General features: G+C 49.7%; 1 protein-coding gene across 2 annotated transcripts in view; it reads right to left on the bottom strand.

Moving 5' to 3' along the window:
- The window catches only part of slc7a10a (solute carrier family 7 member 10a), a 46,474-nt gene that overhangs the window by 5,173 nt on the left and 18,100 nt on the right, over positions 1–23,201 (bottom strand). The window contains exons 2-10 of one of the 2 annotated variants that reach the window (XM_059651805.1): positions 21,527–21,731; positions 18,779–18,930; positions 11,651–11,776; positions 10,425–10,578; positions 8,930–9,053; positions 4,483–4,586; positions 1,942–2,038; positions 1,487–1,636; positions 191–368 (exon numbers count right to left, since the gene is read on the bottom strand). In XM_059651805.1, the coding sequence (XP_059507788.1) occupies positions 191–368; positions 1,487–1,636; positions 1,942–2,038; positions 4,483–4,586; positions 8,930–9,053; positions 10,425–10,578; positions 11,651–11,776; positions 18,779–18,930; positions 21,527–21,731 (1,290 nt within the window). Of the gene's footprint in view, positions 1–190; positions 369–1,486; positions 1,637–1,941; positions 2,039–4,482; positions 4,587–8,929; positions 9,054–10,424; positions 10,579–11,650; positions 11,777–18,778; positions 18,931–21,526; positions 21,732–23,201 lie in introns of those variants that run through there. The other variant, XM_059651807.1, reaches the window with a different exon arrangement.

The raw sequence follows: 23,201 nt of genomic DNA, 5'->3' as shown, positions 1-23,201 counted from the left end.
CTGCTCCTGCAGAATGCACTTAATCCAACATGTCAGGTATTCTTCTGATTGATAGACCATATTCCCAAGCTGCTTTAAATTCTTTCTGCTGTTGATAACATACACCATCATTTCTCTCACTCTCCAGTTTTACCCACATCCTCAAATTGACAAAGGTTCCAGTTTGTGTTATTTCCTGCTCCAGTCTCACCAATCATATCGTTGAAATACTTTGGCTTCTTGTTCCATTGGATTCCGAGCAGATAGACGGGAACACCGGTCAATATGATGACAAGGGCAGTGCCGCACACCACAGGCTCAGAGTAGAAACTGAAGACCAGCAGGAACGCCCAAAACATCAGGTAAGCAACTGGGAACAGAAGGTGTACCTGCAGTGAGAACGGAGACTGAAATCAGAGTCACTGCAGCTCCACATACAGCTTGGTGGAGTCAGGCGATATCATGTTTATATAGTGACAGCCCAAGATATGCCACATTTAGTACTCAGTCATAGCAGGAGATGTTAGGGGAGGACCTGGAAAGGAGACACTTTGGGTTCTGAGGATCATTTTAAAGGGGCAGAGAGTTAGGAAGGAACTGCAGAGTTCGGGACCTCACACAAATTGGGTTTGGGGACTGGGAATGTTCAAGAGGTTGGGAGTTGGTGAGGCTGGGACCATGGGTGGATGTGGAAATATGTTTACATATAAAAACTCCAGGTGTTGCTACACTGTAGGCTTACGGTAATTCTGTAGGTGAACAAAACTGAGTTCAGGTTCAGGACAGGAACATATTGGACAAGACAAGGTGTATGGAATTAGTACAGGGCTACAGAGAAAGAACAGGGTAGTGGGATTAATATGGGATTGAAACAGGGCTATGGGGAGAGAGTGGGGCAGTGGGATTATTTTGGGATTTGATACAAGACTGGGGAGCAGTTGCAGTTTTCTGGAATGCAGACGGATCTGGGTGCCCTCATCCATGTGTATCAGGTTGACTGTTAGCACTGGACAGGAAAGTGCAGTTATTAGGTAAGTTGTGATATGACTGAATGGTGCAACAGAGACAGAGGGGCCAAGTGGCCTACTCCTGTTCTTAATTCATGCATTTGTGAGTGTCAGCTACACTAAGGCACAGAGCCAGTACCACGAGTACATCCGGACTCAGGGGGAACTGTCTTCACTGAGATTTTCCTCTATCACCAGTCAGCCACTGGGGGCAACAGAGACAGAGAATGGGCTGAATGGTCTCAGTTGTGCCACGGCTGTCCATGTCTCCTGGAAATCTGGGTCCGAGCTGGACAGTTAGGTTGGCAGAGTTAGTGTGTTGGAAAATAATTAGTTAGAAACAGTCGCTGTGGCAGTAGACATGTTTCGGACACAGTGAGATACTGGGAGAAGGAGAGAGAGACAGGATGGGGGACATGTGAAAGGTGGAGAGAAAGAAAAATGAATCAGGATCAAGAGATGTGAAATGGAAAACACCAGGCCACGTGTCCCTCACCTACCTTAATGGGTCGTGAAATGTTTGGCTTTCTCCAGCGAAGGATGAGGACGGCAGTGACAGTAACCCCATAGCACAAATAGTTAATGAACACCACGTAATTGATGAGAGTGTAGATATCCGCAATGATCAGCATCAATAGGGAGGTGGCACACTACAGGGTCAAACAGAGATACAGTGAAAGCACCAGAGATAGACCACATGCGACACACACCGACCCCTCTGCGCTGACCCTCCGACAGGGCGGCGCTCCCTCATGGTTAGTGTATTTGCCTGAATTATCAGTCTGTCAATCCCAGTCCTTGACTGAGCAAACACCACGATGTACTGATAGAAAGCTGACCATTTGCCTGTGATCTGAGGGTGCTGTGTGTTATTGTGTTTGTTGGCCTGTGTCTGCCACATTCTGGGTCGTGTTGGAGATTCAGATTTGCCTGTAACTGAGGAACATGATCTTACGGAGCAGAGAAGAGCTGGGATGGGGGTGCACCGTTTCATGTGAATCATCGCCAGCAGGCTCGGCAAGTGACCCTCACGAGCTCCTGCGTAACACAGTCTGAAAAACAAATCCCCAGTGAAACAGCCTGCTTCAGAACAGGTTAGATAGAGAGTAAAGCATCTTCTACACTGTCCCCATCAAACACCCCCAGGACAGGGACAGCATGGGGTTAGATACAGAGTAAAGCTTCCTGTACACTGTTCCCATCAAACACTCCCAGGGACAGCATTGGGTTAGATAGAGAGTGAAGCTCCCTTTACACTGTCCCCATCAAATACCATCTGGGACAGGGACAGCATGGGGTTAGATACAGAGTAAAGTTCCCTTTACACTGTCCCCATCAAACACTCCCAGGGACAGCATTGGGTTAGATAGAGAGTAAAGCTCCCTTTACACTGTCCCCATCAAATACCATCTGGGACAGGGACAGCATGGGGTTAGATACAGAGTAAAGCTCCCTTTACACTATCCCTCATGAAACACTCCTGAGACAGGGTTAGATACAGAGTAAAGCTTCCTCTACACGGTTACCCATCAAATACTCCCAGGATGCTTATGAAAAATACAAAGCAGCTCCCGTTTGTCACCACATCGACAAGCATTCACTCCCTCCACCACCCACACTCAGTAGCAGCAGTGTGTACCATCTACAAGATGCACTGCAGAAATTCGCCAAAGATCCTCAGACAGCACCTTCCAAACCCAAGGCCCCTTGAAATCTGAAATATTGTTACTCAGAGGGATTTGTGTGAACTTGTACAAAGAAAGCAGAAAGCTAGGATTCAGGGCTCTGTACAAGAATGAGGAAGTCGGGCAACATTTATAAAGGGCGATGCTAACAGCACATCTGGAAGACTGTGTACAGTTTTAGTTTCCGTACTGAAGGAATAATCGGAGGGGAGATAGTGAAGTTTCTGGGGTTTAGAAGACTGAAGGTGATCTCATGGAAACTTACAGGTTCTGACAGGGTTTAAAGGTCAGGACTGAGCATCTCAGCGTATCCAGGAGCTCTCAGAAAACAGGCTGATCATTTAGGGCTGACATGAGGAGAAATGTCTTTCCTCAGAGGGCTGTGAATATTTGGAATTCTCTTGGTCCCAGGCAGTTGTGAATACTGCATCGCTGAGTATTTTTAAGGCTGGGATCTTGGGGAACGGAGGGACATCGGGAAAGTGGCTCTGAAGGTCCAGATCAGCCAGGATTGTATTGAGAGTGTTGATGATGGCTTAGTGGTATTACTGCCAGCCTGTGAACCCAGCAACTTGATAATAATCTGGGGTCCTGGTTTCAGTTCAATAATGTGTGGAATTAAGAATCTAACGATGACCATGAATCCATCGCTGATTGTTAGGAAAAGCCCATCTGGTTCACTAATGCCCTTTAGGGAAGAAAGCTGCCATCCTTTCCTGGTCTGGCCTACATGTGACTCCAGACCCAAGACTCTTAACTTTTAGGGATGGGGCAATAAATGCAGGCCTAGCCATTGATGCCTAGATCCTGTGAAACAACAAAAAAAGGAGCAGTCTCAAAGGGGCTGAATGGCCTCCTCCTGCTCCTATTGGCTGTGTTTTGAGGGCTGGAGGCTGTGAGTGTGGACGGGGGACATATAGCCATGTTGCACCTTGTTCTATGCTGCCATTGAGCTGGCCCAAGTTCGATGTCACCTGACCACTCTTTTCCTAGTGTCCTGCTATTGGTCTATTCTCATGCTGCCCAGTGTCCCACCAGCCAGTCGGAGAGCAGATAGACTTCTTACCATCCAATACAATGACTGTATTCTGCATGTCGAACAGTTAGCCTTTGACAAGACGTGAAAGCTCTCAGACACACTCTCGCACACACACACACACACACAGATACACACATGCATACACATGGATATACACATGCACACACACGTGCGCGCACACACAGATACACACATGCATACACATGGATATACACACATGCACATGCGCACACGCGCGCGCACACATGCACACACACAGATACACACATGCATACACATGGATATACACACACATATATACATACACACACGCACACATATATACACTCACATACGCGCACACTCACATACGCGCACACTCACATACGCGCACACTCACATACGCGCACACTCACATACGCGCACACTCACATACGCGCACACTCACATACGCGCACACTCACATACGCGCACACTCACATACGCGCACACTCACATACGCGCACACTCACATACGCGCACACTCACATACGCGCACACTCACATACGCGCACACTCACATACGCGCACACTCACATGTACACACACGTGCGCACACATACACATATACATACACACACACACACACACACACACACTCCTCACTAACCCCCCCACCCCGTGTCCACCATTATCCCAAGGTCCTTCCTCCTGGTAACCACCCAGAAACTCAGCTTCAGGACAGGCCTGGGCTTGGGGACTCAGTGGGTCAGGAACCAGAGGTTTGGCAGCACCGAGTCTGGAGTGGAGAGACCTGGATGATGTGAACAGGTATCCATTGATTCCCCCGAATGTTGACAGGGCAACGGAGAATGGCATGATCCATGGCATCGATCCCAGCAGCTTCTCACCAAAGGTCTGGCAGAACAAAAAGAAGGTGTTACATTCATTTAGCAACTTTCACAGCCCCAGGGATGTCCCAGAATGCATCACACTGTTTGAATAGTTGGCTGAAATGTAGCCATTGATGTTGTAAAGCAAATACAGCAGCAGTGTGTGCACAGCAGGATCCCACAAGCAGCTCTGTGACAATAACTGAGAGGCCATTTGTTAGAGATGTTATTTGAGGGTATGTTATTGGCCAAACCCCTAGCAACAACACCCCTGCTCTTTATCATATAGCTACAGCCATTAGAACACAGAAGGAGGCCATTCAGCCCATTATATACATACTAGCTCCCCGTAGGGCAAGCCAGTCAGAACTCTCTCCCCACTAGATCCCCATTACCCCATAGGTTTATTTCCCTCCAGTGCTAATTCAAATCCTTCTTTTCCAGAACAATGAGAGCAGGGTACTAAATGCCGAGCCCATGATGCCCAAATTCTACGTATGGCTATTTGTAAGAATGCATTGGAGGTGAGACGGTGAGGTTTCAGTGGATTGGTTAACGGGATGAAGATGCTGCCCCGTGTTCAGAAGCTGAGGAAATACACTGGATATTCTCTGGGGTTTTTGAAGACCACAGGGCGACGTCATTGAAACCTATAGGGTTCTGACAGGATTTAAAGGTCAGGGCTGAGTGGCCATTGGCACTGCACAGAGAACTGTAAAAACTGTGACTGTTTATTTTCATGCCTTTTGAAATTGTGGACTGAAATGAGAAAGAACTGCCGCAGCACGGTTTGTAAAGTGAGTCCCCCGACCGTCACGGTGAGCATTGTACAAAGAGCTGTATAATGAAGGTTAGCTTTGCTGATAGACTGGAGCCAAACGGTTTACAGATGGAGCTATGGCTGGTATAAGAAGTTGATTGGTCTGTGGACCAGTGACTAGTAACTGATGGGAAAGTCTTTTGCCTGTTTGCTTTGTCCTTAGGTCACTGGATAGCTTGGGCACAGGAACAAGATACAGAGAAGTGACTGAAACTCCACCAGCGCAGGATCGGTCTCTCTGTTCTCTGCAGCAAAAGCCACTATAAACCTGAGGGAACCATTTTATTTTTCCTTCAATGCCTGCTACAAACTGTGGGACCTTTAATCAGAAAACTTCTGCGAATGAATGAGCCACCCTGTACCTCCTACAAACTAGTGAAAGTATTCAGAACAATAAGAAACCACCCATTCAGCAAGATCCAGCTCAGTGGCTCTCCAGAACAAGGATTCCTGAGCTGTTTTCTCATGCTCCATGTTCATGTTTTTTCAACTTGTCACATTTCTCTGACTGTGTATCAGGGAGAGTTTCTAAAGGAGTTAAAGTTTGATTCATGCTGTTATATGCTGATGGTTTATAATTGTTTATTTCTAGCTCGAGTCTATTTACTTCTCGAATCGTAGCAACCCTACAGCGTGGAAACAGGCCATTCAGCCCATCAAGTCCATACTGACCCTCTGAAGTGTATTCCACCCAGGCCCACACACCAAACTATCCTTGAAACCCTGCATTTCCCATGGCTTACCCACTGAGCCTGCTCAACCATGATCACCACAGGCAATTTAGCATGGCCAATCCACCTAGCCTGCACATCTTTGGACTGTGGGAGGAAACTGGAGCACCCGGAGGAAACCCACGCAGACACAGGGAGAATGTGCAAACTCCACACAGACGGTCACCTGAAGCTGGAATCGAACCCGGGGTGGGGGGATAGGAATGCTACCCACCAAGCTACAACTGATGTCCCCACTATTTAATAAATAGTGATTATTAAGTACAGAGATTTGGTCTCTGCTTTCTGTCACCTTTGGTGCAAAAATTAGGTAAATTGGGGAATTTAAAACTCATTAACTTTGCATAGACTAAAATGTAGCAGTATGACTGTTTCCAGGGCCACACTTCATCCTTGTTAATTCTTAATAAATTACTTCAGCAGTTATTAGCACCTGGAATTTAAGAATGTTTGTGTGTTTTGTGATGTAGTTTCCAGGGCGCTAGCCCAGTGATATGTCACAAAGTTTGGAGCCGGTCCAGGCTAGGATTTGAAACATAAGCAACAAGCATTCGGCTTGTTTTGGTAAAAGTCAGGTGAAGGGAGCACCACTGGAACCAGCCAAGAGCTTTCTGCAGGTGGCAGAGCTCTCCCTGGACATCTTCAAAGGTGTTTCAGAAGCAGGTTGATTGACTTAGTGGGTAAACTGGAGGGTAGCATTGGACTGAGATAGCGTGGAATGTGTGTTTAAAGGAAATCCAGAAGAAGTCAGACACTTTGGGTATTGAAACTTCAGAGTCTGGTGATATTCAACTGAGTTTAAAGCTCTTGAACTTAAGGGAATTAAGAAATCTAGTGATAGAACACCGAAGGGAAGAAAATAACAAAGAATGTATAGACAGAGCGAAAGAGAAATAGAAACAAAAAGGATGGAAATGAGAAAATTAGAGTTAGAAACACACGAGAGGTTTAAAATGATGGAAGCTGAGTATTATCTTAAATGCTGGAATTGAAACAGGAGATATGAAAAGCTAATGCAGGCTCTGGTCAGGAGAAACTCAGTCATAATTTGCAATCCAGACAGCAAATGTTTCAGCTTGTACTGGCCCAACCGAAAGGAGATGGGGAGGGATTTTTAGTGAATATTTCTCCTCACTATTTATTGAGGACAGAATTATGGATGCTAAGGAGATGAGGCTAATGAGTGGGGATGTTTTGGATCGCATACACATTGCCAGAGAGGAGGTGTCTGCAGCCTTTAACCACATTTAGGTGGATAAATCCCCTGGTCCTGAACAAGTCCGTCCTCGGATGTTGTGGGAGGCTCGGGAAGACATTGCAGAGGCCCTGGCAGAAATTTTTCCTTCACCTTCAGCCACTGCTGAAGTTCTGGAAAACTGGAGGGTGGCTAATGTTGTTTCATTGTTTAAGAAAGAGAGCAAAGACCAGCCAGGGAATTACAGGCCATTGAGCCTAACGTCAGTGATAGGCACATTATAGGAGAGGAGACTGAGGGACAGGATCAATCTACATTTGGATAGTCAAGGTCTGATTAGGGATAGTCAGTGTGGATTTGTACGCAGGAAATCACATATGACAAATCTTTTAGAGTTTTCCAAAGAGGTAACCAACAGGATAGATGAGGGTAGGACAGTGGGTGTTGTCTATTATGACAATGGGATGAAATCTGTAACAGCTGTGCAGTAGTCACTGCCCTGGTTGTATACATAAAGTTTTCAGAATTTGAGCAAACCACTGGGTAACCCTATACTGAAGTCAAAAAGGTTAAACAAAATAGTTTTGAGCGGTGAGTAAGGAGCTGAGAGCACAAAGAAAGCTCTCCGTGAGATAATTCTGACTGTTTTCTGTATTAAGAGCCCATGCTGAGGGTCAGAGAGTTACAGCTGTTAGACTGGTATCTGTGATGGTGCTCCCTTTCTAAAGTTGTGTTTCCTTGTGTTCCACTCCTACTGACAAAGAGAGAAAACTCTGACTTCCTGTGTCTTGTTAGCAAAGTTTAGAAATGCTCTTCCTCACACCCTTATCCAGCACCTTAAATCAAATGCCCCCGTCCCTGTGTCCTCAGCCAATGGGAATGGTCTCTCCTTGTCGCCTTTATCCAAACCTCCCATTGCCTTGTACACCTCTATCACATCTCCCTCCAACCTCCTGCACTCCCAGGAGAACAACGCCAGCTTCTCCAACTGAACCTTGTCACTAAAATCCCTCATCCCTGGAACCATCCTGCTAAATCTCCACCCCACCCTCTCGAAGAGCCTCACATCTTTCCTGAAGCGCAGTGACCTGAACTAGGCGCAATATTCCAGCTGGGACCTAGCCAGACTTTTATAAAGGTGCAGAGTGATTGTGGGATTGTCACTAGGCCAAGAATCCAGGGACCAGGTGAATGAGCTCAGGACATGAGTTTAAATCCTACCACAGCCCTTTTAAATTTAATGGATAAATATAGTATTGAAAGCTAGCCTCAGTAACAGTGACCATTCAGTGATTGATTGCCTGAGGGAAGGCAACATACTGTGCTTACCTGCCTGGTCTACATGTGACTCCAGTCCCACAGCAGTGTGGTTGACAATGCTAAATTTTCTAAATGACTAATTGGTCCAGTAGTTAATGAGTTAGGGTGGAATAATAAAAGCTTTTTGCAAGATGCTCTCTGATTGGATCCAGGGTGTGGGAGAGACCTGAGATCTGTAACCCTTCTGGTAATAAATGGAGCTTGAGGAGCTCCTCACCATCAAGAGAGAAATCCTTGCTCCCTCCTCACTTGGTAACATAGGGCTGGTCAGAAAACCCAACTAATCGACAGGCTTCACTCACCACTGCCACAGCGCCAGAGTGTAACAGCTCCTGAGGGCTCATTGCGGTGACATATGCAACGTTGGAGAACACATAAACAAAGGTCACCAGGGGGATGGAGATGAAGATGGCACGAGGAATATTCCTGAAAAGAAGAACAGTTTGGGATTACAACATCCGGAATGTCAAGACCATGAGGATGTGTGTTGTCAGGAAGATGTAAAGTGGCTTCAGGAGGATTGGGACAGGCTCAATGTGTGGGTGAGAGCATGGAAACATGGAATATAAAGTGGGAAAATACAAAGTTATGCACTTCCAAAGGAGAAACTGGCGTGCAGAATGTTTCTTCAATGTTAACAGGTTGGAAGATCGAGTTTAAGAGCCGCAAGGTTATGCTGCAGCTCTACAAAACCCTGGTGAGACCACACTTGGAATATTGTGTCCAGTTCTGGTCGCCCTATTATAGGAAAGATGTGGAGGCTTTGGAGAGGGTGCAAAGGAGGTTTACCAGGATGCTGCCTGGACTGGAGGGCTTGTCTTACGAGGAGAGGTTAACTGAGCTTGGACTTTTCTGTCTGGAGAGAAGGAGGAAGAGAGGTGACCTGATCGAGCTGCACAAGGTAATGAGAGGCATGGATAGAGTCGATAGCCAGAGACTTTTCCCCAGGGCAGGATTGACTGCCACGAGGGGTCATAGTTTTAAAGGTGTTAGGAGGAAGGTATAGAGGAGACGTCAGAGGGAGGTTCTTCACCCAGAGAGTTGTGAGCGCATGGAATAGTTTACCAGTGGAAGTCGTGGAAGCGGAGTCAATTAGTGACGCTTAAGCGACTGCTGGACATGCACATGGACAGCAGTGAATTGAGGGGAGTGTAGGTTAGGTTATTTTATTTCTGGATTAGGATTATTCCATGGCACAACATCGTGGGCCAAAGGGCCTGTACTGTGCTGTACTTTTCTATGTTCTATGTTCTATGTACAATGATTAGGTGGAAAGGCAGGTTGAGGGAGGGATCTGTCGAGTTTAGAGAGATAATGATAGGTTACTGTGGGCAGGTACACTAAATTAAGCAGGAATGTGTGTAGTGAGGGGAATATTTTCAGGTAGACTTGGACAAAAGAAATTATTTTACTGAGAGGGACGTGACTGTTTGGAACTCTCGAACACAAAGGGCTGTGGAAGATCGTTTTGGAGTTTGTTTAAGGTTGAGATTGATTGATTTCTGATTCCCAGTGGGGAACAGGATTATGGGAATGGGGTGGGTAAATGGTATTGAAGTGTTCGACCAGCCATGATGGTATTGAAAGGCAGGACTGGCTCAATGGGCAGAATGGCCTAGGTACACCCACGGTGCTGTTCGGGAGGGAGATCCAGTAATATCTAATCCACCCTAAAACTCCATCAGTCAGGAGCGAAGAGTGAGCGGGCAGTCCGATTGCCACTGGCCCCCATTGTACATGATGGTAATTGGCAGGACTGAGCTGGGCACTTGTTTGAAAGCTCACAGAACCCGTTACCTGCATGGGTCCACTAGCTCCTCGGTGACGTAATTCAGAAAGTTCCAACCACTATAGGAGAAGGAGCCCTGGAGGAAAGCGAGCGCAATGTGGCCAACTTCAGGAGCTGTCTGAATGTCAAACGCATTACTGGGCTTTAGAAATTCATAATGACCTGGAAAGGAGAGAATTCAGTCTGTGGGTTATGTACAAAGGACACATTCACAGCCAATAACACACTATAACGTGCAGGCAGTAAGATAAGGAAGATAAATTTAGATAGCATCTTTCACATTCACAGATTGCCCCAAAGTGTGTTTCAGACAATCAGGTTCTGTTCCACCTGCTCCTTCACACCACCCCCCACCCCGACCAACACCGTAACAAACACATCTTCCGCGTGGATTTGGATGTAGGAGCGGAAGGGTGTGTTAGTAAGTTCGTGGACAATACGAAGGTGGGTTGAGTTGTGGACAGTGCGGAGGGCTGTTCTAGGTTACAAAGGGACATTGATAGGCTGCGGAGCTGGGCTGAAAAGTGGCAGATGGAATTTAACCCTGAAAAGTGTGAGGTGATTCATTTTGGAAGGACAAACTTGAAAGCAGAATACCGGGTTAATGGAAAGATTCTTGGCAGTGTGGAGGAGCAGAGGGATCTTGGGATTCATGTCCACAGTTCCCTGAAAGCTGCCACCCAGGGGGATAGAGTTGTTAAGAAGGCGAATAGTGTGTTAGCTTTCATTAACAGAAGGATATTGATTCATGTAGTTTGAGGGCGACGGTGACTCCCAGAACGAGCTGCATCTTCAATGCTGTGGGTGTGGGATCCTGTCTGTCTGACTGAGGGCCAGAAGGCAAATGGGATGCTCACCTTCGTCAGTCGTGGTATAGATTGTTAACCTAGTGAGGTCATACACACACACACACACACACTAGGGATAATTCTGCCTTTTGGGAGCAGTGGAAGATGGTTACTGGTGAGTAAAAATCTCAGTTAATTTTCTTTATTTACGATTCAGTCTTTATTGTCACATGTACTTAAGCACAGGAGTACAGTGAAAAGTTTGCCATGTCACTCCACATGCTACTATTTCCTTTACATATCTCTGACACCTTGAGTGGGAATCAGAATCGAGAGGGGTGTGTGAGTAGTTTATGTCCTTGTTAGCACTGTGTTGGAGCTATGTGCATTCTCTACATCACATAGGGTGCCATTTCAGTTCCCCGTTCGTGCAATGTGTCACTCACCTTTACAGATCTGCACAAAGCCCATCACAATAATGAGCCCGAGGGCCAGGAGCTTGCCGGCAGTGAAGAGGTCCTGGACGAAGGTAACCAACCGCACACGGAAACAGTTCACCCAGGTCAGCAGGACTGCAGGAACACCAGTACAGTGAGTCACACCACCAATTCCAAACACTGTCTTTTCCAGTCCCACCTACCCCCAGGTTACAGCGACGCCGTGCTGTCCCTGTGCTGGGTGTGTTTGATGGGGACAGTGTCACTCTGTATCTAACCCCGTGCTGTCCCTGTGCTGGGTGTGTTTGATGGGGACAGTGTCACTCTGTATCTAACCCCGTGCTGTCCCTGTGCTGGGTGTGTTTGATGGGGACAGTGTCACTCTGTATCTAACCCCGTGCTGTCCCTGTGCTGGGTGTGTTTGATGGGGACAGTGTCACTCTGTATCTAACCCCGTGCTGTCCCTGTGCTGGGTGTGTTTGATGGGGACAGTGTCACTCTGTATCTAACCCCGTGCTGTCCCTGTGCTGGGTGTGTTTGATGGGGACAGTGTCACTCTGTATCTAACCCCGTGCTGTCCCTGTGCTGGGTGTGTTTGATGGGGACAGTGTCACTCTGTATCTAACCCCGTGCTGTCCCTGTGCTGGGTGTGTTTGATGGGGACAGTGTCACTCTGTATCTAACCCCGTGCTGTCCCTGTGCTGGGTGTGTTTGATGGGGACAGTGTCACTCTGTATCTAACCCCGTGCTGTCCCTGTGCTGGGTGTGTTTGATGGGGACAGTGTCACTCTGTATCTAACCCCGTGCTGTCCCTGTGCTGGGTGTGTTTGATGGGGACAGTGTCACTCTGTATCTAACCCCGTGCTGTCCCTGTGCTGGGTGTGTTTGATGGGGACAGTGTCACTCTGTATCTAACCCCGTGCTGTCCCTGTGCTGGGTGTGTTTGATGGGGACAGTGTCACTCTGTATCTAACCCCGTGCTGTCCCTGTGCTGGGTGTGTTTGATGGGGACAGTGTCACTCTGTATCTAACCCCGTGCTGTCCCTGTTATGGAATCATACAGCACGGAAACCGACCCTTCAGTCCACACCGACCAAATAGTCTATCTGACCTAGTCCCATTTGCCAGCATTTGGCCCATATCCCTCTAAACCTTTCCTATTTATATAGCCATCCAGATGCCTTTTAAATGTTATAATTGCACCAGGCTCCATCATTTTCCTCTGGCAACTCATTCCATACATGCACCACCCTCCTTAGGTCTCTCTTTAAATCTTTCCCCTCTTGCCTTAAACACATACCCTTCAGTTTTGGGGAAAAGACCTCGCCTATTTACCACATCTATGCTCCTCATGATTTTATAAACCTCTGTGAGCTCACTCCTCAGCCTCCGAAGCTGCAGGGAAAATAGCCCCAGCCTATTCAGCCCCTCCCTGTAGCTCAAACCCTCCAACCCCGACAACATCCTCATAAATATTTTCTGAACTCTTTCTAGTTTCACGACACCTTTCCTGTAGCATAAGGCAGGAGAAGCTGTTCCTATAATCTATCCTCACACGTGGGAACGCCCACCCACCATGTGTGCAGAGCAGACACCCACGTGGCTCGGCCAATACTGTCTCTCTGTGGATGTGAGTTTGCTCGCTGAGCTGGAAGGTCCGTTCCCAGATACCTCATCACCATACTAGGTTACATCATCACTGAGCCTCCGACGAAGCGCTGGTGTTATGTCCCGCTTTCTATTTATCTGGTTAGGGTTCCTTGGGTTGGTGATGTCATTTCCTGTGTTGGTGATGTCATTTCCTGTTCTTTTTCTCAGGGGATGGTAGATGGGCTCCAAATCAATGTGTTTGTTGATGGAGTTCCGGTTGGAATGTCATGCTTCTAGGAATTCTCGTGCGTGTCTCTGTTTGGCTTGTCCTAGAATGGATGTGTTGTCCCAATCAAAGTGGTGTCCTTCCTCATCTGTATGTAAGGATACGAGTGATAGTGGGTCATGTCGTTTTGTGGCTAGTTGATGTTCATGTATCCTGGTGGCTGGCTTTCTGCCAGTTTGTCCAATGTAGTGTTTGTCACAGTTCTTGCAAGGTATTTTGTAGATGACGTTCGTTTTATTCGTTCTTGCCTTGCAAGAACTGTGACAAACACTACATTGGACAAACTGGCAGAAAGCCAGCCACCAGGATACATGAACATCAACTAGCCACAAAACGACATGACCCACTATCACTCGTATCCTTACATACAGATGAGGAAGGACGCCACTTTGATTGGGACAACACATCCATCCTAGGACAAGTCAAACAGAGACACGGACGAGAATTCCTAGAAGCATGGCATTCCAACCGGAACTCCATCAACAAACACATTGATTTGGAGCCAATCTACCATCCTCTGAGAAAAAGAACAGGAAATGACATCACCAACCCAAGGAAACCTAACCAAATAAATAGAAAGCAGGACATAACACCAGCGCTTCGTCGGAGGCTCACTGATGATGTTACCTAGAATGGTGACGAAACGTCTGAAAACTAACCTTCCAGCTCAGCGAGCAAACTCATATCCAGAACCTCAACCTGAGCTACAAATCTTCTCAAAACTCACTGTCTCTCTCATTTGCTGTAGGCAAGGATAGCCAGTCAGTGTGACATTTTATAAATTCTCATTTAGAAATAAAACCAGTCTGACCCCAAACCAAAACACAAACAGATTCTAAACAAGAAATCACACCTAACATGCATTGTCTGACCTAAAATGTCAACTCTTCTTTTCACTGATAAAACCTTTAGTTCTTTCAGGACAGTGACTTGAAAGGAATTTGGGTTTTACATATACATATTAATCAATTAAAACCTTCTAAATGATAAAAGATTTAACAGCATCTTAGGTTTGTTTAATACATCCTCATCAGTGGTTTGAACCTTTTGATCTTTTGCATAAAATTCTGAGTCTGATACACTTCTCTCACTAACACCTGAAGGAGGAGTGCGGCACCAAAAGCTTGTGTTTTCAAATACTCCAACAGGTTTATAACCTGGTGTTGTGTGATTTCTGGCCTTGTTTCTGTAAGAACTTTCCAAAAAAGATTTAGTTGGAGACTTGAAGATTAGAAACTGCAGGGATATACATAAGGCCAAGCAAGTGAGATTAATTGTATTATTCTTCAAAAAAGCTGATAAAGGATTGATGGGAAGAATGGTCTCAATCTGCTGCACTATTTTACAGTTTTGAAATAAAATCTTCTCCCTATCTACGTTTTTCCTGCCAAAAAAACCTCACAAATTAATCAGGCACCATCCTAAACCGCACACAGGCCATTCCCCCATGGTCCAACATCAGATTCAGGTGAAGGTGGTCACAGTGTGATTGGGGAGAGAGTTATCACACTGCTGTGGTACAGCAATGTTACAGACAACGGGAGATCTCTTCATCTGGAGCTGCTGAAGAAACACTGGTGCACTTCTGTACACTTCTACTAGCAAATTCAGCAAAGCCGTCACGATATTTAAAGACATTGAGGCAGCCTCACAGCACCAGGGGCGCAGGTTCAGGGACCCTGTCTGTGCGGAGTTTGCACATTCTCCCCGTGTCTGCGTGAGTTTCCTTCGGATTCTCCGGTTTCCTCCCACAGTCCAAAAGTGAAGGGTCCAGGCCAAAACATCAGCCTTCCTGCTCCTAAGATGCTGCTTAGCCTGCTGTGTTCATCCAGCCCCTCACTTTGTTATCTCGGATTCTCCAGCATCTGCAGTTCCCATTATCCATGATACAAGGTTAAGGTGGCTTGGCTGTGGGAAATTGTCCTTAGTGTTCAGGGATGCGCAGGTGGGTTGGCCGTGGGAAAAACTCCATGCAGGGCCAGGGGGAGGGGTGACCAGCGGGTGGGGGAGAGTGACCGGGGAGAGTGAGTGACCAAGGGGGAGTGAGTAACTCGGGGGGAGTGAGTGACCGGACGGGAGTGAGTGACCGGGGGGGAGTGAGTGACCGGGAGGAGTGTGTGACTGGGGGGAGTGTGTGACTGGGGGGAGTGTGTGACCAGGGGGAGTGTGTGACCAGGGGGAGTGAGTGACTGGGGGGAGTCAGTGACCGGGGAGTGCGAGTGTCCAGGGGAGTGAGTGACGGGGGGAGTGTGTGACCAGGGGAAGTGTGTGACCGGGGGTAGTGAGTGACCGGAGGGGAGTGAGTGACCGGGGAGTGTGAGTGTCCAGGGGAGTGAGTGACAGGGGTGAGTGTGTGACCGGGGGGAGTGTGTGTGACCAGCGGGTGTGTGTGACCGGGGGGAGTGTGGGTGACCGGGGAGTGAGTGACCGGGGAGTGTGGGTTTCCGGGCTGTGTGGGTGACTGAGGGGAGTGAGTGACCAGGGGGAGTGAGTGTCCAGGGTGGGTGGGTGACCGGGGACTGTAGTTGACTGGGGGAGTGTGGGTGACCGGGGAATGTGGGTGACCGGGGGAGTGTGGGTGACTGGGGAATGTGGGTGACCGGGGGAGTGTGGGTGACCTGGGGAGTGTGTGTGACCGGGGGAGTGTGGGTGACTGGGGAGTGTGGGTGACCTGGGGAGTGTGGGTGACCGGGGGAGTGTGGGTGACCGGGGGAGTGTGGGTGACTGGGGAGTGTGCGTGACCGGGGGAGTGTGTGACCGGGGGAGTGTGGGTGACTGGGGAATGTGGGTGACCGGGGGAGTGTGGGTGACTGGGGAGTGTGCGTGACCGGGGGAGTGTGTGACCGGGGGAGTGTGGGTGACCGGGGTGTGAGTTTCCAGAGTGTGTGAGTGACCGGGGACTGTGAGTGACTGGGGAGTGTGGGTGACCGGGGGAGTGAGGGTGACCGGGGGAGTGTGTCATGGGGTGTGTGTGTGTGACTGGGGGATTGTGGGTGACCGGGGGAGTGTGGGTGATGGGGGCCAGTGTGGGCGACAGGGGAGGTGTGGGTGACCGGGGGAGTGTGTGACCGGGGGAGCGTGGGTGACCGGGGGAGTGTGTGACGGAGGGTGTGTGTGTGTGACGGGGGGTGTGTGCGTGTGACTGGGAGTGTGTGTGTGTGACTGGGGGTGTGTGTGTGTGACCAGGGGAGTGTGGGTGACAGGGGGAGTGTGGGTGACAGGGGGAGTGTGTGTGACCGGGGGAGTGTGTGTGACCGGGGGAGTGTGGGTGACCGGGGGAGTGTGTGACCTGGGGAGTGTGAGTCTCCGTGGAGTGTGGGTGACCGGGGGAGTGTGTGATGGGGGTAGTGTGGGAGACCGGGGCAGTGTGTGACTGAGGGGGTGTGGGTGACCGGGGTGTGAGTTTCCAGGGTGTGTGAGTGACCGGGGAGTGTGGGTGTCCGGGGGAGTCTGGCTGACCGGGGCAGTGTCTGATGGGGGGAGTGTGTGTGACCGGGGGAGCGTGGGTGACCGGGGGAGCGTGGGTGACCGGGGGAGTGTGGGTGACCGGGGGAGTGTGGGTGACTGAGGGAGCGTGTGTGACCGGGGGAGTGTGGGTGACCGGGGGAGTATGTCATGGGGGGAGTGTGAGTGACCGGGGGAGTGTGTCATGGGGGGAGTGTGGGTGACTGGGGGAGTGTGGGTGACCAGGGGAGTGTGTGTTGCGGGGAGTGTGTGTTGCGGGGAGTGTGTGTGACCAGGGGAGTGTGGGTGACCAGGGGAGTGTGGGTGACCGGGGGAGTGTGGGTGACCGGAGGAGTGTGGGTGACCGGGGGAGTGTGTGACGGGGATTGTGTGTGTGACTGGGGGAGTGTGTGTGACCAGGGGAGTATGTCATGGGGGGAGTGTGGGTGACCAGGGGAGCGTGGGTGACCGGGGGAGTGTGTCATGGGGGGAGTGTGGGTGACTGGGGGAGTGTGGGTGACCAGGGGAGTGTGTGATGGGGGGAGTGTGGGTGACTGGGGGAGTGTGGGTGACCAGGGGAGTGTGGGTGACCGGGGGAGTGTGTGACGGGGATTGTTTGTGTGACTGGGGGAGTGTGTGTGACCAGGGGAGTGCGTGACCGGGGGTGTGTGTGTGACCGGGGGAGTGTGGGTGACCGGGGGAGTGTGGGCGACCGGGGGACTGTGTCATGGGGTGGGTGTGTGTGACTGGGGGAGTGTGGGTGACCGGGGGAGTGTGTGACGGGGGGAGTGTGGGTGACCGGGGGAGTGTGGGTGACAGGGGGAGTGTGGGTGACAGGGAGAGTGTGGGTGACAGGGAGAGTGTGGGTGACAGGGAGAGTGTGGGTGACAGGGAGAGTGTGGGTAACCAGGGGAGTGTGTGCGACCAGGGGAGTGTGGGTGACCGGGGAGTGTGGGTGACAGGGAGAGTGTGGGTGACAGGGAGAGTGTGGGTAACCAGGGGAGTGTGTGCGACCAGGGGAGTGTGGGTGACCGGGGAGTGTGGGTGACAGGGAGAGTGTGGGTGACAGGGAGAGTGTGGGTGACAGGGAGAGTGTGGGTAACCAGGGGAGTGTGTGCGACCAGGGGAGTGTGGGTGACCGGGGAGTGTGGGTGACAGGGAGAGTGTGGGTGACAGGGAGAGTGTGGGTGACAGGGAGAGTGTGGGTAACCAGGGGAGTGTGTGTGACCAGGGGAGTGTGGGTGACCGGGGAGTGTGGGTGACCGGGGGAGTGTGGGTGACCGGGGGAGTGTGGGTGACCGGGGGAGTGTGTGACGGGGGGAATGTGGGTGACCGGGGGAGCGTGTGTGACCGGGGGAGTGTGGGTAACCAGGGGAGTGTGTGTGACCTGGGGAGTGTGTGACCGGGGTAGCATGTGTGACTCGGAGAGTATGGGCGACAGGGGGAGTGTGGGTGACCGGGGGAGTGTGTCATGGGGTGGGTGTGTGTGACTGGGGGAGTATGGGTGACGGGGGGAATGTGTGTGACGGGGGGAATGTGGGTGACCGGGGGAGTGTGTGTGACCGGGGGAGTGTGTGTGACCGGGGAAGTGTGTGTGACCGGGGGAGTGTGGGTAACCAGGGGAGTGTGTGTGACTGGGGGAGTGTGTGACCGGGGGAGCGTGTGTGACTCGGAGAGTGTGGGCGACAGGGGGAGTGTGGGTGACCGGGGGAGTGTGTCATGGGGGGAGTGTGGGTGACTGGGAGAGTGTGGGTGACCAGGGGAGTGTGTGTGACGGGGGGAGTGAATGCCCCCTGCTGGAGAAAGTCCATACTTACGAAGGCAGACCGCAGCGAGGAGTCTCGAGGCGATGTAAGGGGGCACACAGGCCGGGAACACTGGTTGCAGAACGTAACTGGAGAAGGTCAGCGCCATCACGGTTTGTGTGGTCGGGTTTATGACCAGCAGGGCACTCCACAGGACCAGGAACCTGGAGAAAGAGGAGACACGAGTTTGATATCATTGCAATGCACCAACGCAGAGAGGGGACAGTGCAATGCAGTAGTAGGAATGGAGAGAGTTAGTGCCCATCCCGTTCAATGAAGGTATCACTATCAGCTGGTTTAATGACCCTTTAATAAGGAACAGTATTACAAAATCTCAACATTGAGGGCCGAAGGGCCTGTACTGCACTGTAATGTTCTAAAATAAAAGGAAAACATATCCCAGCAATATTTTTATTTCAGGAAATGTTTCTTAGTCGTTGCTGAGTTTCCCAGAGATTAATCATCAATTTTTTGGCAGTTCAAGCTGCTCCTATAATGTTGCCGAATGACTCCTGTGTTTGGGACAGAGAGGGGAGTGGCATTGTCCTCAGGACCCTCATGTAGCTCATCCTACAGCATCCTCATTGATCACAATATCACTGGATGGGCTGGGGGGAGGTGGCAGTGGAGAATGTTCAGCCAGAGTCCCTGCCCCAGATGACTATCTGATAAATTCTACTGTGTGATGCCAGTGTGATGCACCATGCAGTGGATCAGCCTACTTCAAACATACAACATGCACTTCAAATTGAACCTCAGAATAGTTGGAAGGATGAATCCGTACTCCTCCGTGTTGAACAACACTTTGAGGAAGCACTGAGCAGGATAAGGGCACAAAATGTCCTCTGGGTGGGGGATGTCAATGTCCACCTCCAAGAGTGGCTCGGCAGCATTACTACTGAGCGAGCTGGGTGGGTCCTACAGGACAGAGCTGCTAGACTGGGTCTGTGGCAGGGGGTGAGGGAACCAACAGGAGGGAAAAACATACTTGACCTCATCCTTACCAATCTGCCAGCTGCAGACACATCTGTCCATGATAGTATCAGTAAGTGAGCATCGCACAGTCCTTGTGGAGACCAAGTCCCACCTTCACATTGAGAACAACCTCCGTCATGTTCTGTGGCACTATCACCGTGCTCAATGGGACAGACTTCACACACATCGAGCAACTGAAAACCGGACATCTGTCATAAGGCCATAGATGTAGATGTTTGCTGATGATTTCACAATGTTCAGCACCATTTGTGACTCCTTACTCCATGTTCAAATGCAACAAGATCTGAACAATGTCCAGGGCTGGGCTGACCAGTGGCAGGTAAATTAGTGCCACACAGGACTGTTAGGAAGGCATACAGAGTTTTAGTTTTTATTAATAGAGGGATCGAGTTCCGGAACCAAGAGGTTATGCTGCAGCTGTACAAAACTCTGGTGTGGCCGCTCTTGGAGTATTGCGTACAGTTCTGGTCACCGCATTATAAGAAGGATGTGGAAGCTTTGGAAAGGGTGCACAGGAGATTTACTAGGATGTTGCCTGGTATGGAGGGAAGGTCTTATGAGGAAAGGCTGAGAGACTTGGGGCTGTTTTCATTAGAGAGAAGAAGGTTGAGAGGTGACTTAATTGAAACATATAAAATAATCAGAGGGTTAGATAGGGTGGATAGGGAGAGCCTTTTTCCTAGGATGGTGACGGCGAGCATGAGGGGGCATAGCTTTAAATTAAGGAGTGAAAGATATAGAACAGATGTCAGAGGTAGTTTCTTTACTCAGAGAGTAGTAAGGGAATGGAACGCTTTGCCTGCAACGGTAGTAGATTCGCCAACTTTAGGTACATTTAAGGCGTTGTTGGATAAGCATATGGACGTACATGGAATAGTGTAGGTTAGATGGGCTTGATCGGTATGACAGGTCGGCACAACATTGAGGGCCGAAGGGCCTGTACTGTGCTGTAATGTTCTATGTTCTATGTTCTATAAATGCCAGGCTGTGACCATCTCCAATCAGAGACAGTCTAACCACTGCCCCTTGACATTCAATGGTGTTCCCATCACTGAGTCCCCCACTATCAACATCCTGGGGGTTACCATTGACCAGAAACTCAACTGGACTCACCACATAAACACAGGGGCTATAAGAGCAGGTCAGAAGCTGGGAATACTGCAGTGAGTAACTCCCCAAAGCCTGCCCACCATCTACAAGACACAAGTCAGGAGTGGGATGGAACACTCCCCACTTGCCTGGATGGGTACAGCCCCAATAAACACTCAAGAAGCTTGACACCATCCAGGACAAAGCAGCTACTTGATTGGCACTCCACCCACAAACATCCCACTCCCTCCACCCCCGACGCTCAGTAGCAGCAGCGTGTACTATCTACAAGATGCACCGCAGATATTCACCAAAGACCCTCAGGCAGCACCTTCCAAACCCACGACCACTTCCACCTAGAAGGACAAGGGCAGCAGACACATGAGAACACCACCCCCTGCATGTTCCCCTCCAAGCCACTCCCCACCCTGACCTGGAAATATATCCCTGTTCCTTCAGTGTCGCTGGGTCAGAACGTGGAACTCCCTCCCTAAAGAGTCAACGCATAGCACATGGACTGCGGCTCACCCCCACCTTCTCAAGGGGCAACTAGGGACGGGCAATAAAAACTGGGCCGAGGCAGTGACACCCACATCCTGTGGATGAATTTTTAAAAATGCCTGAACACTGCAGATATCCCGGCAATCCCTGTGTACTGTGAAAGTTCCCAGATACCCTGGTAATCCTCCGAATACAGTTTTGACGTAGGTGTAATCTCCCCCAGACTTGGTGATGGTCACTCCGAGCTCAGCGTAACAAAGGGAGCCAACCACAGTAACACATCCAGCCAGCGTCCAGATGATAAGAGCCAGGCCCACAGAACCAGCATGCTCCAGGACTCCTTTTGGGGAGATGAAGATTCCAGAACCAATGATATTCCCTGTGGAAAGGACACAGACGTTATAATCATCAAACATTCACGCTCTGTTGAAGCAAAGATGTGGCCTTCTGCCCCCTCACTGCTGGTACTATCTCACGTTGAGGTTCCCCATTAGGGGTTCGGGTGGTGAAGAAGCTGTTTGGCATGCCTGCCTTCATTGTTCAGGAGATTGAGTAAAGGAGGTCATGTTGTGGCTGTACAGGACATTGGTTAGGGCACTATTGGAGTACCCCACCCAATTCTGGTCTCCCTGCTACAGGAAGGATGTTGTTAAACTAGAAAGGGATCAGAAAAAGATTCACCTGGATGTTGCTGGAGGTGGAAGGTCGCAGAAATGAAGGCTGGGTTGTCTAGGGCTCTTTTTACTGGAGCCTAGGAGGCTGAAGGCTGACCTTATAGAAGTTTATAAAATCCTGAGCGGCATGGATAGGGTGAGTAACCAAGGTCCTTTCTCCCAGGGTGGGGGAGTCCAGAACCTCCGCATTTCTCATGCAAGCTCAGTCAGTCCAGTTAATGTTGTTAAAAAGTAACCAATGGCTAGGCCAAAGATAATTCTCTGAGCAGTACAGAGTCAGAGGAAGTGAGGTCACTCTCAGGGTCATTCTGACTGAATGCCAGGATTGGTTGGAACTGTAGGCCGTTCCTTTGTTCCAGTCCTGGGGCAGCTCCTTAACTCGAACTGAATGATCGGAGCTGGGTTGCTAGGGGCTTCTTGCAACGAGCTACTCAGAGTGCAGATGCCAGGGCTCCTGGCTCTGCATACAGATGATGCTGAGGGCCCTTGGCAGGAACACCATACAACATTGACAATCAAGACATTTTTCTTGCAGTTTGTCTATGATAGAACTGCTCACTGAGACTCACAGTGTTACACCCTTAATTCTTACAAGGCCACAGGGTATTCCTGAGGCTCGATTTACCTCAAATAAATTTCTACAATAGGTTTTCTGAGGCTCCGATCAAATGAGAGGAGATCATTCAGTGAGATCATGGCTAATCCACCCCTGAACTGCACACACCTGCCCTGACTCCACACTCCGTAATGCAAACACTGAACAAACTCAGGTGTAAGATTAACAATTCATTTAACATCAGTTGTCATTTTCCAAAGAAAATCCCAAGCTTCCAAGTTTCTGTGTGTTGAAGTTTTTCCTTGTATGGTTGAATAGCCAGTTCCTGTTCCCATGTTTCTGAAAGGTCTGACTTTAACTTTCAACAATGCCCCTTTGTCCTCGACTCCCTGACCTTTGGAAATCGTTTCTCTTCATCCACTCGGCCTCTTCCTTACTATGTTGAAAAGTTCAATAAAATTTCCCTGTTAACCTCCTCCCGACTGGAGACCAAACCCTTTCCTCTCACCTCCACATGTAACCCCTTCAGCCAGTCTCCCATCACAACAAAGATCAGCACAGAACAGGGACAGGCCCTTCAGCCCACCAAGCCTGCGCTGACACTCTCTAAACTAAAAAC

This window comes from Stegostoma tigrinum, chromosome 16 (assembly GCF_030684315.1).
Source record: "Stegostoma tigrinum isolate sSteTig4 chromosome 16, sSteTig4.hap1, whole genome shotgun sequence".
Classification (NCBI taxonomy): domain Eukaryota; kingdom Metazoa; phylum Chordata; class Chondrichthyes; order Orectolobiformes; family Stegostomatidae; genus Stegostoma; species Stegostoma tigrinum.
Note: the sequence above shows the minus strand (reverse complement) of the source record. Positions and strands in the feature narration are given on the sequence as shown.